Source organism: Mastigoproctus giganteus, chromosome 4 (genome assembly GCF_048544385.1).
Source record: "Mastigoproctus giganteus isolate SK-2022 chromosome 4, ASM4854438v1, whole genome shotgun sequence".
Lineage (NCBI taxonomy): Eukaryota > Metazoa > Arthropoda > Arachnida > Uropygi > Thelyphonidae > Mastigoproctus > Mastigoproctus giganteus.
In genome coordinates, this window is record NC_143578.1 from 149,869,400 (window position 1) to 149,893,753 (window position 24,354).

General features: G+C 38.0%; 1 protein-coding gene across 1 annotated transcript in view; it reads right to left on the reverse strand.

The window, feature by feature from the left end:
* The window catches only part of LOC150087120 (twitchin-like), a 3,511,780-nt gene that overhangs the window by 2,518,623 nt on the left and 968,803 nt on the right, over positions 1 to 24,354 (reverse strand). The window contains 2 exon segments of the mRNA XM_090372971.1: positions 1,228 to 1,314; positions 23,875 to 24,005. Coding sequence (XP_090229097.1) covers positions 1,228 to 1,314; positions 23,875 to 24,005 — 218 coding nt within the window.

Here is a 24,354-nt window from a genome sequence, read left to right on the forward strand (position 1 = left end):
TCAAATTGATCACAATTTATTTACTATATTTCTATCATTGGTGTACATGCAAGTATACATGCATCTATTCTTATTCTTGGTTACTCTAACACTGTCCATGTATTTATTTTTTTCATGATGACTGCCATCAGTCCCTGAAACCCCCAGCACCCCTTGCTACAGGCCACTGCTCATTCTGATAGTAGTAGTGCAAGAATCACCTTCACCTCTGCCTGCAGCTACTTTTAACCTTTTAGTCTGTGAATTCCCCCCCCCCCAAGCTAGCAGTTTTCCGAGTCACCTAATGCTGCCTCAATAGCATCAGCAAACAATCTTGCAACCTTTCTATTTAAGTGTATCCCATCCCTGTAAAAGCAGTCTCTCCAGTGTTAACAAGCACAGACCAGGCTGAAAAAAATTCTAACTCATGAGCTTTGCACAATCCGTGAAAACTTTTAAAGAAGAGAGAGAGAGAGAGAGAGAGAGAAGTGTTGTACTAAACACGATCTTAACCAAAGGCATCTGAAATTAATAGGTAAGCAAATAACTTTTCAAGAGAATGAAAGTGTCCAGAGCTCACCAGTCACAGAATATAAAGAATATGAAGAAATAAATGTCTTAAATTTAAAATGTATTACTGAATATCTGTATTTTAATTAATGAATTACATCAACATATGCAGTGAAAGAGGATCAGAGTGAGAAAAAAAAAAAAAAAAAAGGGCGACCTATTACACAAATTTTCTGAAACTGGAAAGTTTTGTTAATGTGGATTTTTGAGAGGATAGTACTTATACATAAAAAATCAATTATTAAAGTATTAGGCCAGAAAGTTTGAAATTTATAATAGTGTAATAAAAATGGTTTACAGAATTGTGGTGGAACTTTATAAACCAAAACAGACATCAATATACCTGTCTAACCATAATGAACCAAGGGTAAAATATTACAATAAAGCCTTTGATAGGTATCCGATATTTGTAGAGAATGCTTAAATAATTGAAAATCTATGCTATACAAAATTTTATAAGGAAAGTAATTATTATATTGGCATATATGGAATATAAATTACATAAGTACTTTCTACAAGCATACAAATATTTTTGAAAATAATGAAATACATATATATTCATAACAATCACTTGTAATAGTAATAATACTGATAATAAGAGTTTTCCTAAATAAACTAGTAAACTAAAAATAGATACTGAATAAACCAAAATGGGTAGTGAACTATGTGAAAACCTACTTGAATATGGAACTTCGATCGCAAGAGATTTCCCACTATCTCCAGTGATATCTCTCTTATCCAACAAAATTACAGGTGTTTTTTCAGCTAAAGTGTAACAAATATAAAAATGTAAGTATAATAAAAAAAAATTCAAAGTTAACTAAACTTAAGGAATGCAATAGGCATTTTAACTGAAAATTAATCATAAATGCTGAAACATATAATGTTAGTTAAAAATCTAATCTAACAGAAAAGCATGGAGGCAATTTTTATGCTTTTTGTTGTGGGGGTTTGCTGGTGCATAAACTGCTTTGGCTATAATGCACCTATTCATTTATTGTAATAATCTATGAGTAATTCTTGTAACGTCAGGAAAGGCTGAAATCAGAAATGACTAAAAACTCCAATTTTCTTCAGAAAGTTAAAAAATTCAGGAATATTTGCATTGTCACAATGACATTCTCTACAGTTATTGGTTTTCGAAGGTTAACCAATGATAGCAGGGTTGTATTTCTGTCTTGTTTATAGTATGGGCATTCAATGAGAATGTGTTTAACAGTCAAATTGATTGAACAATGTGGATGCTGTGGTGGATGGATCATCTCCTGTGTGTAAATGAAGGTGAGTCAAATGTGTATGGCCTATTCTTGCTCTAGAAAGGAATACTTCTCGTCTACGGACACTGGAATGCCAAATTTTAGGATCCTGTTTAAATTTTAAAAAATTATTATTTGTTTGAGAGTGCCAGAGTGCTGTCCATTCTGTTAGGCATGCGCCATGAATGATTTGTGGATAGTCTGATACTGGAACAGTGATATTGGTTAAATCTAAGGTAGTTGGATTTTTTGCAATTTTATCAGCCAGTTCATTACCAGAAATTCTGGAATGTGCCGGAATACAGCAGAAGGTGATAAGTTGGTGGCGCTATTCAATCTGCAGTAATAATCTTCTAATTTCATTTAGAACAGGGTGAGCTTTATCTGAGGAGTTACATAATGCCATAATTGAGCTGAGGGAATCAGTGTAAATAACAAATTTTAATGAGCAGTCAGAACAGAGATTTTCTATGGATAGTTTAATTGCATATAATTCTGCTGAGAAGATACTGTATTCAGGTGGAAGGGATGCTGAAATAGTGGTATTTAGGAACACTACTGCTACTGCTGCTCCAGTGTTTGAGTTAGATTTAGAGCCATCTGTATAAATTGGAGAAAAATCAAAATATCTGTGAGTGTGAACTGCATGAAGTTGTTTCACATTTGATGCTTGAAGAATATTTTTCCCCACTGGCAGAGGTAAGTGTCACAGGTTGGTACAGGAGGAAAAGTCCATGGTGGTTGAGCACACGTTACTGCCTGTTGTACAGAATGAATGAAAATATTCCAAATCTGCATCAGTTCAAGAAGGCGAAGACCAGCTAGTTATACTATAATAGGCTTATTTCTGTAGAGGTTTTCTAATGATGGATTGAATAGGTATGACAGAATTGGATGCAAAGCACACCTTTGTATTTTGACAGCATACTTCAGTAGCAGTGCTTTCCTACGTAGAGTTAATGGGGCTCATGAGCGTCAATGTAAAGGCTATGTGCTGGCGATGTTCTGAAAGCCCAAGTGCAATCCTCAAGGCACTGGGCTAAACTGGATCAAACCAGCACAAAACACTTGCATTACTAAACTGTGTTTGGAAGCTGTTTAGTAATGGAATCTATTCTAAGAGCAAAAAGAGTGATCTCAGCACTGATCCCTGTGGAATACCTTCTTCCTGAATGAAAGTTGCAGAGAGGTGATTTTGATATCTTACTTGAAACGATCTAGTGTGTAGAAAGGTTTGAACAAATATGGGAAGGTTGCCCAGTAGACCGAGAGAATAAAGGTAAAGGTAAAGTGCAGCCATTATCAACCCACTGCAGGATGGAAGCCTCCTCAACAATTCATGCTGAGGGAAATGGACCATAATCTGCCACGCTAGTCCAGTGCGGGTTGGCAGATCGACCATATTCAGCAGTCAGGGGCTTGAACCCTGGTCTACTCAAAGAGCGTGTGCTACTGCACTCCTGCTCCTGACCACTTGGCTACGGAGACAACTCTTTGAGAGAATAAAGGTCATTAAGTATGCATGCCGCCAGGTGGTGTCAAAAGCCTTCTCTATATCTATAGAAACCATTAGTAGATGTTCGTGTTTCACGAAGGCATTGTGAATGGAAAATTCAGCCTTGATCATGAAGTACAAGCATGACCTGTTTTGTCAAAAGCCATGTTGACAATTGCTCATTAGATGTTGTGACTCAATGATCCAGATGAGTCAACTGTGGACAATTTTTTTAAGGATTTTGCTGAGGCAGCTTGACAGAGATATTCGTCTATAGCTATGGGGGCTGGATGGATCTTTTCCAGGCTTCAGGAATGCCAAAACAATAGAGTGGTACCAAGAAGCTGGATAAACATTTTCTAAAAAAATACGGTTGTAAAAGACCAGGAGGAGGCACAAAGCTTTGTCATCAAGATGTTGCAGCATGACATAATAGATCCCATCTGTTCTGGCGGCACCATTATGAGCTGTTTTAATGGCATGTAAAAGTTCAGAATAATGTAGAGGTTTGTTATATGGTAGAATGAGGGCAGTTTGGAAGTTAATAGAATACTGTTCTCTACTGTTTTTAATTTGCTGGAAAGATGTAGTATAAGCTGATGTTGCTGAGATTTCTGCAAAAGTATTGCCCAAAGCATTAGCTATATCTGAGAGACTAGATAAATCTCACCCATTTCAGGAGAGGACTGGAGAAGGTATAGTTGGAACCTTACCAGAAAGCTGTCTAATTGTTTTCCAAATTAATTTGCTGTCAGTGTTTCTGTTAATTGTTGATGCAAATCGGGTCCAGGATTCTTTTTTGGCTTGTCTTTGTATGAAACGTGCTTTTGCCTTTAATTTCTTGTAATTTATCAGATTGGCTGTGATTGGATATTGCCGAAACAAATTCTAGGCTTTATTTTTTGCTTTTTTTTTGCTTTTGTGCATTCCTCATTCCACCAGTAGTTATAATGCTTTTGGCCCAGGGGATTTGATAATGGTATTTTGTCTTTGGCAACATTTAGGAGATGCAATGTGATGTAATTTGTCACATCATCAATAGGCTGGAGACAAATTTTTTCCTCATCGAAAGAGACTGATGACTGAAATTTTGCCCAGTTTGCTCGGGCAAATTTCCATTTCCTGCAGGTTTAGTTAAAGGAGCCTGTGCTATCAATAACTTGCATACCATTGGGAAGTGATCACTGCCCATAGGGTCTTTTATAACAAACCACTCTATGGACAGGACCAGTACTAGAAAACAAATGGAGAGATCTATCACTGAAGTATGTCCAGTTGGGAGCTAAATGTGTGTGTGCATGCCAGTATTCAGTATGGCAAGGTTTAGTGCATCTAAAAGGCTTTCAATGAGTCGACCCCGTGTATCTAATTTAAAAGTGCCCCATAAGGGGTTGTTCCCATTAAAGTTCCCTAATATACAGAGAGGTGGAGGTATCTAAATGAAGAGGTCTTCGAATTCTTTTAAACAATAAGTATGGTTTGGCTGTAAGTAGATTGAGACTAGTGTTATTGCAATATGGAGAGTTATGCGAACAGCAACAGCTTCTATTTCAGTTTGAAGTGGGATATGCTTAGTTAGGATCTTTGAATTTATTAGGATTGCTACACCACCATGGGCAGCATTTGCTGTATTGCAATCTCTTCGATAAAGGTAATAAAGGTTCTTTATCAAAGGAGAAATTTGCGAGGTTAAGTAAGTTTCTTGAAGACAAAGAGCAACTGGAGAATACCGGTTAATTAAATCATGTATATCATCTGTGTTGCAAAGAAAGCCTCTGCAGTTCCATTGTACAATGAAGGCCATTATTTGTGTTTAATTGTTGGAGCTGTATCTGACTGCTTTTTGAAGGGACTAGCTTATGACGTACCAATTTTTGTTTGTCTTTTTTTAGTATTGTTAGAGGAGTATTATTTTCTTGGTCTGAGAGTTTGGGTTGTTGTTTACATACATTTGGTTGTTCCTCAGAGAGGACAGTTCTAGCCAATCAGAAATTGAATTATTAGTAGCAATTGTGATATCAGTTTGAGTAGAGACTGTTTGGTATTTTTTAACTGCATTAGCATAGGAAATATTTTTGTTCATAGTAGATGCAACTAGTCTTCTCGCTTCTTAGTAACTGACTTTGTTCTCAACTTTGTATTTTACTATTTTTTTCTCAGTTTTCCATTTTTCACAAGTTCTGGAATAGGCGGGATGATCACCTTTGCAATTTGAACAGGTCGTTTTTGTAGTCGTACAGTCACTTTGTATGTGATCCAAGGAACCACAATTGGGGCAGTCAGGAACTCCTCTGCATACAGTTTGTGAGTGGCCATAATTTTAACATTTAAAACATCTTAAAGGATTGGGAATGTATGGGTGGATACAGCAAAGTAAATAACCTGCTTTTACAGAGGAGGGTAAGTTGGGTGCATTGAACGTGAGAATAATGTTTCTGGTAGGCATAAGTTGATTATCTTTTTTAGTCATTATATGTCTGGCTTGAATTACATTTTGTCCCTGCAGCTCTTGGGTTATTTCTTCCTCTGTGACATTTAACAGGTCCTACTGGATATGACACCCTTAGATGAATTTCGGGTTGCGTGAGGAGATATTTTTACTGGAATGCCAGCAAAGTTTGTTAACTGTAGAAGTTTCTCCGAATGCCTGTGGTTTGTAATTTCCACTAGCAGGTCTCCCGATTGCAATTTCTTGACAGTCTTAGGAGATCCTGCAATACCTTCCAGATGTTTTTGTATTACAAAGAGAGACAGTTTGCTCATTGGCTGAGTAGTGAGGGAGTGTAAAATTAAAAATGATTGGCAGGGTTGCTCCATCTGATTAGTCTTCTGTCTCTTTGGTTGATCATTTCCTAAGTCGTGATTGGAGTCATGGTTAATGTATGTGTCTGTTCTGGAGCTCAAAGGCTCTAACAGTGAATAATTATTTTAATCCATAATGGCTCCTTTTTGCCCTGGGGGTTTCTCCTTACCACCCAGGTCACCGGCCCCACCAAGGGGAGGCAGGAGCAGTGCCACTTAGAGTGTGGCCAAGCATAGAGTTAGTATGGTTAGTAAGTCTATCTAATTAAAGAAAAAAGTGCTTTCCTTCTTCTGGGCTCTCTTCTTATTTCTTATAAGAAATTAGAGCTACTTAACAGAAAATTTTAATAAGTGCAAAAGAAAACAAAGGAAAACTCAGTCACTGCGAAGAAAAATGCTCAATATATGCACAATAATCACTCAGCCACGGAAACGCTTGGCACCCAGGGCCGCAATTTTTATGCATTGGGGAGAGTAATAAAAATAATTTTGCAGTATTAAGATATTTTAAATTACACTTCTGTGAAAGTAACTACTTGTTTATACTCAATCCTAACAGAACTAGAGTTTGCAAGTTGCCTGAAGGTATTTTTAATATTCTAATCCATTTTTTTCTTATAAAGAATTGAAGGAAAATTTGTGAGTGATATTTTGGTTGCTGCTTCAATAATAAATTGTTTTCTCCAAATGATTCCAAAAGTATTCAATGGGAGTTTCAGTTGGGACCTTATACTGATGAGGAAAAATACCATAATTTGACATAGGAATTTTTGATTGAAAGTAGATGCCATTCTTTTGTTCACTAAAAAATTTAATTGATTTTCCCAAGATGCCAAGACATTAAGGCTGTGGAAAGCAATGGTCATTATCTTTTATGCACAGCTCCAAAAACAAACTATAAAGGAATGTGACTAATTTTATAATAAGCATACCATGTTTGGCATACATCAACGAACTTTATCTTCTAAAACGTAAGACCTACCACAAGAACACATCTTTTGAAATCTCTTTAAATAAACATAACCAACCATTACATCAATGCTAAAAACTGTTTCATTCCTCTATAAAGTGAAAGAAGTTGCAGAATATTGCTTAGTATTAAGTATAAAATTAGTATTAATAAATTCATCATTAACTTTTTTTTTTTTTAATTTACCCAAGTTCATGAGTTTTACAGGATTAGGTCATAAGTTATTTATACTCTAAGCTGAAAAAGTATTCTCAAATCTAGTCCACAGCCAAGTGTCTCCTACTTTTTGAAAAGATATTCCCATTTTTCAGTTCACTAAAACTTGTCAGAGATTTAAGATACCTTTAACAGATTCTCATGTGGACATCTGGTCTCAAGAATTTTCAGTCCACAAAAAAGAGAGGTTCTGTTATGCTAATAATGGTGTTATGCACTTTGTTGGTTTTTTCTGCATCATTTCCATCTGATCCCTCAAAAGCTTGTACACAACACTCAATATGGGGATAAAGTTTTATATAAAGGACAATTTATATCTTGGGAGAAAGGCGTGGGAATTAACTTATTAGAAGAAAGGCGTGGAAATTAACTTATTAGAAGGAATGTCTGAGAATTAACTAATTCTAATAAGGGATTAAACAACACTGTGCTCCATGTAAATTTTAAAGGCAAAAAATGAAAAAGTATATTGAAACAAACTGGAAAGAAAACTTTACAGAAAACATTCCAATAACCCAATCATGCAGGCAACATTTTAAAATCCTTTAAAACTTAATAAAACTGACACATATGCTATGTTATTTTTAATTAATTATGCAGTAATTAATTAAAGTCAAGTCTAATAAAATAAATTGAATGAAGGCTGGTTACAAACACTAATGTTTTATGAAAAAAAAAAAAAAAAAAAAGAAATTAAATTAATTAGGAAAGAAAACTACACATAACCATATGTTATATTTATTTATTTAGAATAAAAACTGTGTGTATTCAATGTTAGTGAAATAAATAAAATGATTCCACTTATGTCTAAGGCAACATAGTTTATTTGAATTGTCAGAGAAATGGAAACTAGAATGTTTAGAAACTAATGGCCAGTTACAGAAGTACTATTTTCTGTTTCTCTGACAATTCAAATAAACTGTGCAATATTTGATGTGACAAGACCTATAAATCATGTGAGGAGTTAACAGCAGATATCTTGACAGTTTCTCCAAATTATTTTATTAATTGCAATAGCACCCAATTCATACAATTTATTTCAAAATAAATAAACAGTACACATGTATACAGTATCAGTAGGGGAACATAATAAAAGGTAGCAAACTTATACAGCATCAACCAAAAAAAACCCCATTTGATCTAACCACCCCACCCATCCAATAGTTTCTCCAGTCCTTCCTTGAATTTATTAAAATTATCCACTCCACAACAACAGATGGAACATTCAACTACCTGTTCACTGAAGGAAACCTTCTGCACTTCTATTCTGCAACAATCATTCCTGAGTTTGAATTTATATACCCCCATTTGTATAGTCCAAGCAAAAGGAAAAATTCTATCAAAACTGAAAATGCTGAATCCATTCAAATCCTTCAACACCTCAATCAGAAAACCTTCAGTTCAGCATCTAGAGAACTGAGTCCTATCTTGGTAAGAGCACCCTTTTGTTTCCCTCACCAAGTTGCTCTTCTCTGTACCCATTCCAACAGCTCTACATCCTTCCTACAATGAGGCCAGACCTGTATGCAGTACTCAAGATGTGGCCTGACTATTGCCTTATACAATAGTATGATCATCTCATTTTCCTGCTATTCAAGGACTGCTGCTACCCATATGCAGTAACATTAAATTTGTCAATGTTAAACTTCAATTGCCATTTATCGTCCCATCTACTTAAATTTTTTCAAGATCTTGTAGAAGCAGCATACCTTCATTAACAATCCTGCCAACATTTTTATTATCTGCAAACTTCCAACAGGCTTCCATCTGTTGTTGTGGAAGTGTATGGTGTGAATAAATTCAAAGTAGTAGATAAATTCTTGGAGAGTATGGATGGATGAAATAAAATAAATAAGGGTGATGAGTGGCCTAATTTGACACTACTACTAGGCCTAAACCTTGAACAGCATTTCTTAGTTGGTATGAAAAGCCTAGCAGCTTCTGATTATTTCTCTGAATGCTTGCCGTTTAGAATTTGTTGTTGGTAACATCATTATTTTGCCCCACTATATAGAATTTAAAACTGTCTGAGACCATTGTAGTCTCCTTTATGAAACAAAACCCTTCCCTTTACACTCCATGATAGTTACATCTTAAGTAAATCCAACATCAATTCACTGTGATCACTCCCACCTACCTAGTGGTGCTTTTATATGCATGTTATTAATGCATGAAGAATCACTGCTGATAATCAGCTCAAGGGTATTGCTCTCTCTTATCACTTTCTAATATGCTGCTGTAGTAAACAGACATCTCTATAAATCAACAAAAATCTTTCTAGTGTGTAATTAACCAACCCACCAGCTGCAATCAATAACTGAAAAGATAAAGTCAGGAAACAAGACTCGTGGTGTTCATTTGTTCCTGACTGACTGAGAATGCTGACGGCAGGGGACTTGTCCAACATATCTGACTGGAAAACTCCCCAGAGTGGAAGTTCTGAACAGCACTGTCGCTTCTAATGGCACAATGACCATCACTTGAGGTTGTCACAGACATTCTCTCAGATATGCCAGACAAGCTGTACTTGCTACCTAGGAGTCTAAAATGCTGATGGAACTGATATTCAGGTGACATTCAAGTCAAGTGGACCCAATTTCGGCAAAGTCCGGTCAGTCTGTGACAGCCAAATCCTCTGCTTTCACCTTCACAATGGTGGGACTGTTAGTAATCCAGGGTATAACCTCCATGCACAAGCACACTGTGGGTGACCACCCAGGTGTGAACCAACATAAGTGAGTGTCGAGGTGTGGCACCCACACCACATGGAGGAATACCGCCCCTCTGTGTACAAAACTAGGTGGTAGATGACACATCAACTGGTGAAATACTACCACTTTGCTAATTGGAGGCTTGAAGTGGTGTAACCCATGTTTAGTCTCCAGAACTAAGTTCTGGTCAACCCTTCCCATCTCTTCCAACATGCAGTATGGCTGATGACTTTTGAGGTTATGATGAACATCATGGCAAGATCATCTTCTTTATATTTCGAGGGTACAGCTCTAAATAAAATGGTGTTCACAGGCTGGCCGCTAGCTAGTACACTGGACCGAACCTATTGATAACTCTTTACGAGGCTTCCAGATCAGCTAGTGTATAATCTTGCTACCTCTACTCTGCCAGATAGCGACAACTGGGGGGAGTCTGAGTAGTGTGTATGCGGGGGGACATTGTCGAGGCCACGTTATGTCAAGGATCTGGATATATTCTTACCATGTGTACACCATATCCAAAAATTTCATTACTTCATACAGCATGTTTTCCCTCACTTTTTCTTACTATTGAATAAACCATGAATTGTCAAGCTCATAGAGTAAGCTTATCTGCGAAAAGATCTAAACCTCTCAAACACTTCCTAGTTCATTTCACAAATATACGTGGTCTCAATTCTAATCTCAACGATGTCCATTTCCAATTGCAGTCTGCCAAACCACATGTACCTTTTCGGACTGAATCTCAGTTATGGGTTGATTCAACTACTGCTCATCTCAGTTGTCCAAATTATTCGCTGTATTATTCCTTTCGCCTCAAAGGTGGTACTTGTGCATATGTCCGTTCTGATATTCCCTGTCAGAGACTTGGCAATTTGGAATCTCCTCTCTTTGATCTTAAAATCTCTCTACTTCATTGTGTCAAATTCATCTGTTGTCTCTACCATTCTCCCAACTCCACCAATCACTTGGAACTCTTTGACTTCCTCTCTTTGCAACTTGACTTTCTCCAGTCCAACTTTCCTAACAGTTAGGTAATTTTCCTTGGTGATTTTAATGTTCACAACACCAGCCTTCTGTTTTCTAATCACAGCGACCCAGCTGGTCGAGATGCTGAGGCTTTTGCAATTACTAATGACCTTGCACTGATTGTTCATTTACCTACAAGAATACTGGAAAATGTAATCATACAGCCAACATGCTTGATCTTTTTCTCACAAACAACCCTTCTAAGTACACGGTTGAAGTGAGTAGACCATTAGGCACCTCAGATCACAATTTGGTGATTGTCTCTTCTCGAATGGTGCCATCATCACATGGCTATTCCCAACCTTGTGTTGTTTGACATTACAAGAGTATCATATGGGATGACCTGTGAGATTTTTTTCTTCTTTTCCTTGGTCGGATTACTGTTTCAAAACTTCTGATGTCAAAGTTTGCTCAGATCGTATCAGTGAAATTATTCATGTAGGAATGGAATCCTTTATTCCACACTCCACTTTAAAATCTCGTCCTTTATCTAAATCTTGGTTTTCCAATAAATGTGCTAAGCTGTTCAAGAGAAGAATGTTGCATATCGTAATTGGCTTGTTTCCAATTCTTTAAAGTTCACAACAATTGTAAAGCAGTTATTAATCAGTCCAAACTAGATTTTGAACAGGCTAAGAGTAGAAAACTTGCTTCTTGCCCTAATGGTAGCCGAGCATTCTGATCTCATGCCAAAGCTATTGGCTGCAACTTTTGCCCATCTCTGCTCCCACCTTTGAAAAACCAGGTGGTTCTGTTGTCACTTCAGCCAAGGATAAAGCTGACCTGCTAGCATCCCATTTATTTTCCAGCTCATATATTAATGATCTTGATAAAACACCTTCCACCATTCCCAACACGCTCCATTCAATGCCTCCTGTGGTGTTCAGTCAAAAGGAGGTCAGAAGGATTTTGACGAATCTTGATGCTAAGAAAGCTCCAGTTCCTGATGGTATTTCTCCTCTTGTTCTCAAAACCTGTGCTCCTGAACTTACTCCCTCCTTTTCTTTGCTGCCTTTTTTCACTTTCTTATTCCAAAGGTGTTTTTGCTTCTGCTTGGAAATTTGCTCATATCCAGCCAGTTCCTAAAAAGGGTGATAAATCACTCCCATCCAATTATCGTCTCATTGCAATTACTTCTACTCTTTCTAAAGTAATGGAGAAATCAATTAACCGCCAACTCTTAGACTACCTAGAAACCTTATGTCTGATCAACGATCGTCAGTATGGATTCTGTCAGTGTCGATCCACTATTGATATTCTGGATTATGTTACCCATTTATGGACAAATTCAATGGAAAAGTTCTGTGAAACACAAGCAGTTGCTCTTGACATCTCAAAGGCTTTCGATCGTGTTTGGCATAAAGGTCTTCTAAACAAGCTTCCGTCTTATGGTTTGCCAACTGTTTTTAGTAATTGGTTATCCAGTTTTCTCTCTGATCGCTCACTGAGGGTGGTGGTAGATGGCTCTCTGTCTTCTAACTTCTCCACTAATACTGGTGTCCCCCCAAGGTTCAGTTCTTTCCCCCACTCTTTTCCTCTTGTATATTATTCACCTTCTTCCATTGACTGGAAATCCTATACATAGTTTTGCCAATGATAGCACATTGCATTCCACTTTCCATTTTGAGAATCCTTGCCCTGCTCAATCAGCTTCGAATTCTCGAATAAAAGGTAAAGTGCAGCCATTATCAACCCATTGCAGGATGGAAGCCTCCTCAACAATTCATGCTGAGGGAAATGGACCATAATCTCCCACGCTCCCAGTGCGGGTTGGTAGATCGACCGTATTCAGCAGTCAGGGGCTTGAACCCCGGTCTACTCAAAGAGCGTGTGCTGCTGCACTCCCGCACTTGACCACTTGGCTACGGAGGCCTACTTCTCGAATATTCACTACCAATTCCTTAAATGCCGATCTCGAGGTAATTCTCCAGTGGGGCAAAGATAACTTAGTTGATTTCAATCCTTCTAAAACTCAGTCCAGTCTCATATTTTGCAAAAAGGATTCTTATGCTCATATGCTTATCTTTTTGCCTAGAAATCTGTGACACTCCGATTTCTAGGCAAAATGATATATCTCTTTTGAGAATTATTCTGACTTCTAATCTCCCTTGTCACAAGCACATTACAAATATTGCTTCCACTGCATCTAAAAAACTTGGTTTTCTCTTTTGCTCTCGGTGTTACTTTTCTTCCAAACAGCTGTTCACTTTGTAGAAATCGCAAATCCGACCTACCATGGAATATTGTTCCCACATCTCGGCAGTGTCCCCCAAAACCTCTCTCAGACTTCTAGATTCCATTCAGAAGCGGGCAGTTAGGTTAATTAATGACTCATCTCTAACAGAGTCTCTCCACTCGCTGTCTCATAGACGTGCTGTTTCTGCTGCATGCCTTTTCTACAGATACTTCCATGGGCACTGTTCTTCTGAATTAGCTTCTATAATTCCCGCTCTCTCTTTCAAAACAGTCCGAACACGTGCGCCCACCAGCCACCATCCATTTACTGTCCAACTTCAAACTCACAGAACCAACTTTTCACCTTCCTCGTTTATTCATTCAACTGCCATTTTCTGGAACAACCTTCCTCCATATGTATTGCCTAAAAATTACAATCTACAGAAGTTCAAGTCTAATGTCAACAAATATATTTTTTCATCTTCTCAATCTCCAATCCAAGCACGGTACTAAGTACTATAGGTTCTAATACTTCTTGTATTTGGGGTTTTCATTAAAAATAAATAAAAAAACTTCCCAATCAGTTGCCAACATACTTGACATATTATTCCATAAGGATGCCCTGGATGGGATGCATGACAAGTGTCCCAGCCTAGACCTGGTGGAAATATAGATACTTAAAAAAACTTGTTTTTATTCATCCCAACCTGCTCCTAGTTCAATACAACCAGTGCCTCGCTAAAGGAATCTTTCCTGATCCTTGAAAGATGGCCAATATCAAGTTCATCTTAAAGATCACAGATAAGGTATCTCACCTGCTCAGATCCTATCACCCCTATTGCTTTGCTCACTTTCCTCAGGAAACTTTTTGAACATCTTCTTCTGATCTGAGTTTTGGCTCACTACACTGCCAGAAACCTGGTATCTTCAAGACAACACAAGAACTTTAAACCAGGACATAGTAAACAGACAGTATCAACAAATTGATTCTTACTGCCTCCACAACTGAAGACATGCACCTTTTAGCCGTTACTGTTTACTTCTGTGGGGTGTTCGACCATCTCTGGTGGCATTTCATCATCAGATCTGTGGTATGCCCACTTGCTTGGCAACCTTTACTCATGCCTCTAAAACTAACTACATAAAAGAATCATAACAGTCTACACCTTTTCAAAAAACCTCTAATCCTGTTTCTAGGATTGCCCACAGGGTCCATCCTGAGTCCCTTCCACTGGTCCACGAGTTCCTTCCTATGAATCTGGGCATGGTTGAATGTATTGCATTTGCTGATGATTTGGTCCTTACAGTGTCATCTAACTTCAGAGCCCGTCTTGAATTTAATGGTAAATACCCATTCAAGGCATCTGTGACTAATGTTTTAAAAGCATACCACAGTTCAATTTATTCATTCTCTGTGCGATATCTACCCAGTTAATAGAGGCCATGTAGTACCTTAAGGCATCATAATTTCCTTTTCTGAAATTAAAACCCATTCCTTTGCCTTTTACTACTGCTACCTCTCTCATCATCATCCACCGTAGAACTACGTGATCTAGTGGTCAGGCGCGCGGGTGCATAAGTACACGTGCCTTGAGTGACCGGGGTTCAAGCCCGTGACTGCTGAATACGGTGCTGTTTCATGTATTCTGTATATCTTGTGAACTCCTCTGACCGTTTGGTCGTCCCAGAGTATAAACAGAAAATTTATATTTATTATATAAGTATATGATAACAAAATTATTTTTTGCATCCAGTTCCTTTGCCATGAAAGGAACTGGATGCAAAAAAATAACTTTATGCTGCTGAACATGAAAATCACATTAAAATTTGTTGATTGACTCTTTTTTTCGACTTACAGTTGGAATCTCATATTAGAGAGTTACTCTAAATTATCAATTACTTCACCCTTGGCAAAACGCATGGCAACACTGCAGTTTCACTACCAACCATGCTCTTATCATGTGATCAGCCACAGTTCTCTCGCTCTGCATCACATGATAAATTGTTGTTGTTTCAACTGCATCTTCAACTCTGTTGCAGTAATCCTCGAATACAGTTAGGTACTGGGTGATTTTTTCTCAGTTAACAGTTATTCTCTGTGAGATTCCTACTTTTTGTGCAGTATTTGTGTCATGTAAGATTAATATGCCCGTAATTTGTGTGAATAGTCTGGATGGCTTCTGTTACATATGTGGAGAAGTTAGTTTATCTTCAAGAAAGTGTCCCTTAACTTGAGCCATAAAAAAGGCCTACTTCTTGTACTTTCGGTGTAAAGTAGGTGACCAGGACAAGAACTGGCTCCACACATATGCTTCACTACTTGTTCATCAGACTCAATGCATGGGTGAATCGAAATTGATGTTTTATGGCTTTTGCAGTGCCCATAATATGGAGGGAGCCAACAAATCACGTCACAGATTGTGCAGTGCCTCCTATTAGAAAAGTGATGCCAATGAAGAAAAAGTGGACAGTGACATACCCAAATATACCATCAGCAATTCATCCCATGCCTCATGGTGAAGTACTACCTATTCCTGAACCAACCAACCGTTTTTCTGTACACTCTGATGAAGATGAAGATGCTGATGAACATCAACGTGATGTACATGAAGAAGTACAGCAGCCGTAATTGTTAAGGGATCCACCATTTTGTCCAAACCTTTGTCCTTCTGAACCATATAAGATCACAGAAAGTGAGCTTGACCTCATCAGGGATCTCGAACTGCCGAAGAATAAGCTTTTGGCCTTGAGGCTACAACAGTTCTAGATCATTTTGTGAAAGTGACCACATTTTGTACTCAAAATAAAAACTAATTCTCTCACACAGAAGGTGAACTCACTGTTTGTAAAGATGTTGATAGTCTAATGGCAGCAATGAACATGAGGCACGTGCCCAAGGAATGGCAACTATTTATAGATGCTTATGAGGTTAGCCTTTAGCACAATGGAAATATGCTGCCTTCAATACCTCTTGCATATGCTGTACACAAAAAAGAAACATATGCAAACATGAAGAACATTCTCTTAGGTGTAACTATCAGAAGCATGAGTGGCAGATATGTGGCGATTTAAAGTTAATCATCATTTTATTAGGACTACAAAAGGGGTACACTAAGTATTGTTGCTTTCTCTGCGAGCCCGATAGTTGTGCCAAGGATATGCACTATGAAAAGTGGAGTTGGCCTCAACGAAAATCATTAACACTTGGAATGAAGAATGTAGCATTTGAACCCCTGATAGATCCAAATAAAGTTTAGCTTCCACCACTTCATATCAAACTGGGGCTCATGAAAAATTTTGTGAAGGCTTAGGAAGCAAACGGTCCTGCATTTACATACTTGCAAGAGAACTTCTCAAGACTTAGCACAGAAAAGATTAAGGCAGGCATTTTCATTGGTTCACAAATAAGGTATCTTTTCAAAGATGAACAGTTCGAATGTGTCCTTAGTGATAGCGACAAATCAGCATGGAGAGCCTTTTGAAATGCAACTGGTTTTCTAGGAAATGTTAAAGCTGGCAACTACAGGCAGCTTGTGGAATATCTCATTAAACAAAAAACTGGAGTGCACCATGTCACTAAAAATGCATTTCTTGCACTCAACACCTGGATTTCTTCCTGCCAAACTGTAGTGCTGTCAGCGATGAACATGGTGAGCACTTCTATCAAGACATTGCAGCAATGGAACAAAGATACAAAAGCAAATGGAGTGCCGCCATGTTAGCTGAATATTGTTGGATGGTGAAAAGGGATGCTCCGGATGCTGAATACAAGTGAAAGGCAAAAAGTTCCCATGTTTGATACAGGTATATTAGTAGCTAAATCTTATTGTCATATAAATAAAAAATACCTCGGATAAATATAAAAAAACTACTTTTTTTCGAAAACAACAGCCAATCTGCCATTTTAAGTACTATTTCCTTGTTTAGCAGCTCAAAATCCATAAAGTAAACTTACTTTCATGCCCATAACAAGATATGACCCAAAATTTGTTGTTTAGTGTTATTTGCCTGTTATCTGTATAGAGGACTAACAGGTCAAGATTATTCATTGGGTTTGCTGATTTGGCTGCATTATCAACCAAATTATTTCCAGTAATGCTGATGTGGCTGGGGATCCAGCAGAAGCAGAGGTCAAACCTGCCTTCATTGAGAGAGAGAGAGAGAAAACCATCTGCTGAATCCGGGACAGGACTGGATGATTGTTGTGTCTCATTGCTGATAGAACCTGTAGTGTGCTCAACAAATAGGTATATATAAAAACTCAATGATGTTGGGGTTGATATGTGGTCCAAGGCTAACTCCACATGCAGCTCTGCAGTGTGTATGCTGCATTCAGGGGAATCTGTTCAGATATACTACAGTCAGAAAAGACAGCTGCATTGGATTGGATTTCAATTTTATTGGTGCAAAAACTTTTGCACCAATAAAATTGGTAAATTAATATTTACCAATACTATATATTGGTAAATATTAATAGTTTGTAAAAATTTAAAAACATCTTGCATGTGGTCACTGTCTGATAAAATTTGACCGAGTATATAAGGCTCAGTGGGTTGGGTAAAAGCGCGGTAAAACACATATCATTAAAATCTGGGCATTGTATTAAAACATGTTTCATGAATAAAACTGTGTCACCGGACTCACACATAGGAGGGTCATCATCCCTCAGCAAATAGGAATGTGTCAGATGACTGTGTCCTATGCGGTTCCGAGCAAGAACAACTTTCTCTTTTCGATTCCTGCCCAGACTAGACTACCACAGTTCAATTACAGGCTTTATATCATGTAATTTATTTGCGGTCTGTCTATCCCATGAATCCTGCCATTGGGAGTAAATCTTCTGATGTATTATTTGTATGTAGTCTGTATAGGGGACTGACAGGCAACAATTATTAGTGGGAACAGCTGATTTGACAGTGGTGTCAACCAAATCATTTCCTCTAATCCCAATGTGGCTGGGAATCCAGCAGAAGTAGAAGTACCCATATTCGTGGAGAGAATGGATCTTCAGCTGAATTTGAGACAGAATTGGGTGAGAGTTGTATTTCATTGATAATAAAGCCTGTAAGACACTTAAAGAATCAGAATATAGAATGAACCATTGGTACTGGCATTTTGATGTTTATAGCATGCAGCTCTGCAGTAAATATGCTACATTCAAAGAGAATCTTCTCTGATATGGTAGTGTCGGGGAGGACAGCAGCAGATCCAACATATGATTCCGACTTCCAGCCATCTGTGTAAACTAGCACAAAGTCAGAATATTCAGCCTGGTGTGCTGAATAGAGCTGCAGGTAGACAGATGATGGAGTGTCTGACTTTCCCCAGTTTTTAAGGGAAAATTCGCATGCCAGAATGTGAGCATGCCAGAGTGGAAGGGGCTGCTACTTATTACTTTGGCAACCTTGTCTACCATTATGTTAAACTTTCTTATAGCTCTTGGACATGAATACCGAAAGGTCAGTTGGCAGTCTGACAGGCATTATACAAATTTTCCCATTGTGGCTCAAAAACAGATGTCCACATAGGATGGTTTGGCAGGGATTTCATTTTTAAAGCATACTTCGGAGACAACTACTTATGTTGAAGTGAGATTTGCAGTTCATTTGCTTCAATGTATAGGCTCTGGAGAGAAGATGTTCGAAATGCTCCAGTAGTGACACACATTGCCTGATGGTAGACAGGATTCAGCCATCGAAGTATACTATCTCTGGCAGATGCATATACTTGGGACCCATAGTCTAGTCTGGATACCATACAAGTGCATGGTAGTAGGGTGCATCGGTCCACACCTCAAGATGTAGGGGTCGGAGAGCGGAGAAAATTAAGGCCTCTTGTGCATTTTGTACAGAGTTAGCGGATATATTCCAGAACAGTCAACTTTTTATTGAAAAAGAATCCCAAGAATTTTGTTTTTGACACTACTGGAACACCATTTTGTCCAAGCCTTACTTGAGGTTAAGGATGAAAATTATGCTTAGGACAAAAGTGTATGCAAAAGGGTCTTGTGCAGCGAGAACCTGATCGATTAGCAAGTGATCAGGAATTAAGGTGATTAATGGCTTGTTGCAGTTGTCTTTCAATAACCCTGATGTTGCATGACTAAGAAAATATGCTAAAGTCATCAGCATAGAGGGCACTATTTACAGTTGGAGGAAGTTGTTCTGTGATGGAATTTACTTTGATGGTGAAAAAGTGAGGATCCCACACGAACTTGGAAAGACCATTTGGCTAAAAAGTTTTCAATAAAAACAAGGAGATGCCCTCTAGGACCGAGGCTATGCAAATCTTTTAAGGTGCCAAAACTCCAAGTTGTGTCATACTCTTTCTCCATGTCAAAGAATACAGACACCAAATGTTCTCGTTTTAGGAAAAAGCATCCTGGATGGATGTTTCCAGTCTAATAAGGTGGTCCAGAGCAGACCGGTTCCTTCAGAAGCCACACTGGATGCTGGAGAGAAGGCCGTTTGATTCTAAATACTATATTAAATAAAAATTAACCATTCTCTCCAGGATTTTGCACAGACAGCTAGTCAGAGCAATAGGATAATAAATTAGTGGGGATTTTAGGATTCTTTTCTGGCTTCACAAAGGCAAGAACAATTGCCATGCACCAGGAATCCAGAAACTGCTCTTCAATATAGATTCTGTTATTTAAAAGGAGCAGGTGATCCACAGATGTTGGTGAAAGGTGCTTAATCATTTCATAATGGATCCCACCTGGTACAACAGCACTTGCCTTAGAAAGGGAGAGAGAGCTCTTTTTAATTCCTGCAAAGGGAAAGACCCTTTGGTGTGAAATTTAGTTTTTCAGGCACTAAAATTCCAGTACCAGAAACTCTGGGGAATAGGAAGATATCCCAAATATGTTTGAGAACGTTTCCCCAAGAGCACTGGCTATTACAGATGGCTCTGCAATAGTGCACCCATTATGTTGTAGGATCGATGAAGGGTGGGATGTATATTTCCCCTTCTTTTTCTGGATTTTATCCCAGACCATTTTAGTGTTGGTTGTCTGGGTAATAGATGATGTGAAACGGATCCATGATTCCTTTTGACTCTGACGGCAGATGTAGCTTGCTTTGGCTTGTGCATGTTTAAAGGCAAGAAAGTTGGCCTTGGTAAAATATTGTCGAAATAACTCCCGTGCTTTGCTTTGAGCCTTTTTTGTTGTCATGCACTGTAAATTCCACCATGGTTTGGGAAAAGGCGGAAACCAGGTAGACGTTTTTGGAATGGCATTCGCAGGTACTTGGATGATACTCTCTGTGATGTATGTGACTGCATCATTGATAGTCTCTTGACTACAGTGATTTTAAACTCTGCCAGATATTGAAAGGCATTCCAGTCAGCCTTATCAAACTTCCACTACAATAACCTATAAGGAAGACATGGTCTCCCACTGTGTAGGTAGATCACTTCCCTTTATCACAGGGAAGTGATCACTTCCATATGGGTTCTCCTCCACTTCCCAAGTGAAGGGAGTAGAGCAGGGGAGCAGACAGAAAGATTAATGCAGAAAACATGCTGGTAGGCACGTGGAAGAAGGTTTAAGTTCCCACATTTAGAAGGGAAAGGTCATTGACATTGACCACAGTGAAATAAAAATCAAACTTAACCTAATCTATCCTAACAGTTTCACAAATATTTTAGTAAGTATTTTGAATTTCAAAATACAAGTATTTTGAATGCTTAGGTTGAGTCATCTCTATCAGTAGCTCACCTGACTGGAAAACAGTTGCCTTTGATCATTTTTAGTGATCTTCCTGCATTTTCTAGACATCTCTATGACGAAAGGGGAAATTTTTTCCATTGACTGAGTTGACAAAGAGTGTATTATCAGGAATGCTGGTGGCTTCTCTTTGTTCAGATCAGTCTTAAGTCTCTTTGGGAGAGAGAGAGGTCATGATCAGTTTCATGGCTGTATCTAAATTATGACCTCTTTGGCTCTAGTGGTGGATAATCACTTGTATCCATGTTTGCACTTTTAGCCCGGGGGGAGGGTTGGCTTTACTGCTCAAGTTTCCAGTCTCACTACGTGTAGGCATGTCCGATGCCAACCAGTGACCAAGCAGCTGAAAAAGATTAGTTTTTTTTCATTAATAAAAGGTTTTTCCTTTAGAAAGGTAACTTTCTCTTCTGGGCTCTAGTATACAGCTTGTAGAACTTGTAGCTGGTAATTACAATAAAAATGGAAGAACTGGATATTAAAAAAAAAAAAAAAGCCTATATCTTTCAAATACAAAGCACTTTTATAGAATTCTTGAATTCGCCTGATCACTGAGTCACATGACACCTGGTGCCAAGTGGCACAGTGAAATAAAAATCAAACTTAACTTAATCTAACCTAACAGTTTCACAAACAGTTACACTAGATGTGATAGTTCCATTTCACATGACATGCATTTCCAAGTAAACAATAATGGCTCACTTATAAAACTGCTCAAATAAAACTTTTTTCTATATTTAGGAAAGTACAGAAAGTTTCATCCTTAAACCAAAAAAAAAAAAAAAAAAAAAAAATTTTTTTTTTTTTTTTTTATGAAAACCCCAAACACGAAAGGTATCAGAATCTATAGTACTTAGTACCGTGCATGGGTTGAAGGAGGAGTATGGGGGGAGGGGGATAATGTGGTTATTATGTTTAGATGTATGTGGCCGACCGGGCTAGCCAGGTGGGTAAAGTGCCTGCCTGGCAACCCAAAGGTCGCGGGTTCGATTCCCGCCTCGGGCTTGGATCAAAGTACTGCAAAAACCTTGGGAGGTGCATTATGGCCACAGAAGCCTATGGGCCAACAACTACCAAAAAAAAAAAAAAAAGATGTATGTGTTCTTTTAGATTTGCGTGTTCTTCTGTGAAAAACACCAATAATCGGTAACAATCTACAATCATATACTTGGATCTTAGAAAGGCTTTTGATACTGTTGCACATGGAAGACTGCTGCACAAATTGGAGCAATGTGGCATTGGAGGCAAATTGCTGCTATGGATAAAGGGGTGGTTGAGGGGGAGAAGACAGAGAGTGGTAATCAATGGACACTGCTCATCGTGGACTAATGTTATTAGTGGAGTCCCTCAGGGTTCAGTATTGGGTCCACTATTGTTTTCTGTATTTATAAATGATATTGATGATGGTATATCTAGCTTAATGTCCAAGTTTGCAGACGATACGAAGGTTGGCAGGGTTGTCAAGGACACTACTGACACTATGCTACTGCAACAGGATCTGGAAAGGTTGAGCAGATGGGCTGAGAGGTGGCAAATGAAGTTTAACATTGACAAATGTAAAGTACTACATATGGGAAACAGCAACCCCAGAGCAACGTATCAACTCTGTGGTACTACACTGACAGTGGTAGAGAATGAAAGGGACCTGGGGGTGGTTGTGCAGGCAGATATGAAGTTTTCTGAGCAGTGCAGACGGGCTGCAAGAGTAGCTTGTGGTGTATTGTCGATGATATATAGGAATTTTTCTAGCAGGGATAAGGAGGTGATTATTCCCTTGTATAAGGCAATGGTCAGGCCACACCCAGAGTACTGTATACAGGTCTGGAGGCCTCATTTCAAGAAGGATGTACAGATGCTGGAACGAGTACAGAGAAGGGCAACAAGATTAGTGAATGGAACAAAGGGGTGCTCTTATGAAGAAAGGCTTAAGTTTTGCAAATTACAGTGTCTGGGGACTAGGCACCAGCAAGGTGATCTGATAGAGGTGTATAAAGCCTTGAATGGTTTGAGCTTGCTCATGCTGATGGGATTCTTCCTCTTGCTCAGAATAATCACCTGAGAGGGCATAAATTCAAATTGAGAAAAGACAGATGTAGGATAGACGTGAGGAAATTTGCCTTTAGCCAGCGGGTGGTTGGTTGGTGGAATAGACTTCCATCCCTCGTCGTGGAAGTTGATAGCCTAAATACGTTTAAGGCTCAGCTGGACAGGTATTTCGAACGAATAGAGGGGTGAAGTGGAAGTGGTTATTTTTTATTTATTTATTTATTTATTATTTATTATTTATTTTTTTTTTTTTGGGTGATGCTGCATAAGCTTGCTTTCTTGCATCAAATGCCTCTACTAATGCTAATGCTAATCAAACGTATATATATATATATATATAGTGGCACAGTTATTTTGATGAGGGACCTTTTAAAGTCAGACATGAATGAGTATGTTGGTTAATATGAAAGAATTTTGGCATGATGGAGGTATGTGAGGAACAGAAAATCTCTAAGAGTAAGCAGAAATCTTGTTCAGGTGTGATCTTTTCTTTCTCTGCAATAGGAAGATTATGACCTGCCGAGTCCTGCAATCTTATAAAACATTGTGTTTTATTGGGGTAGGGGAGGTATGTTTAAAGTTTACTTCTGCTGATATATGTACGAGTGATACAGTGCTTTATGAAATCATCTCATACTAAAAGTATGAGATGATTTCATACATGATTTTTAAATCATTCTCAGCCATTTGAATACACTTTCTTTACAACAAATACTGTCTTTCAACACTCATCTAATTTCCAAATTAAATATTAAACTCAGATACAGCTTTTCAAAATTCTTTATATTTTACTTTTAAAATGCAGTAAAGGCTGTTTCTAGGAATAACCAAATACTTTTGACAGAACAGCATATAACCACAGAACAACAGAACAGTGGGGGAGAGGGGATACATACCTTCCTCTACAGATAATTTACAAGAAGAAACAAGATCTTTGCTTTTACAAGTATATTCTGCAGCATCATCCATTTCCAAATTATTAATAACCAATTGTGATCGGCCATCATCAAACATTTTGATAGATATTCTAAAGAAAATAAAGAGAATAAGATCAATATAGAATTAAATAAAACAAAGTATATAATGTGATATTAATACTCCCCAAACATTTAAAATTATTTTTAATGTATTTTTTTTTATGAAAGCATCGCAAAATAATTTAACTTTCACATTAAAGCATATCAGCAAAATAAATGCAGCTACAAACATGGCAAAAATGGCTAAAGTTGCAAGAACGTCAAAGAGAAGAAATAAGAAGCCTCAATTCAGCATAGATGATTTTAATTACAGAAGCTTCCCCTATATAAAATATATCTAAAAATTATTTCAAATCCTTATCCAAAATAGGATTAAAGGAACCAAATGGCACACAATAA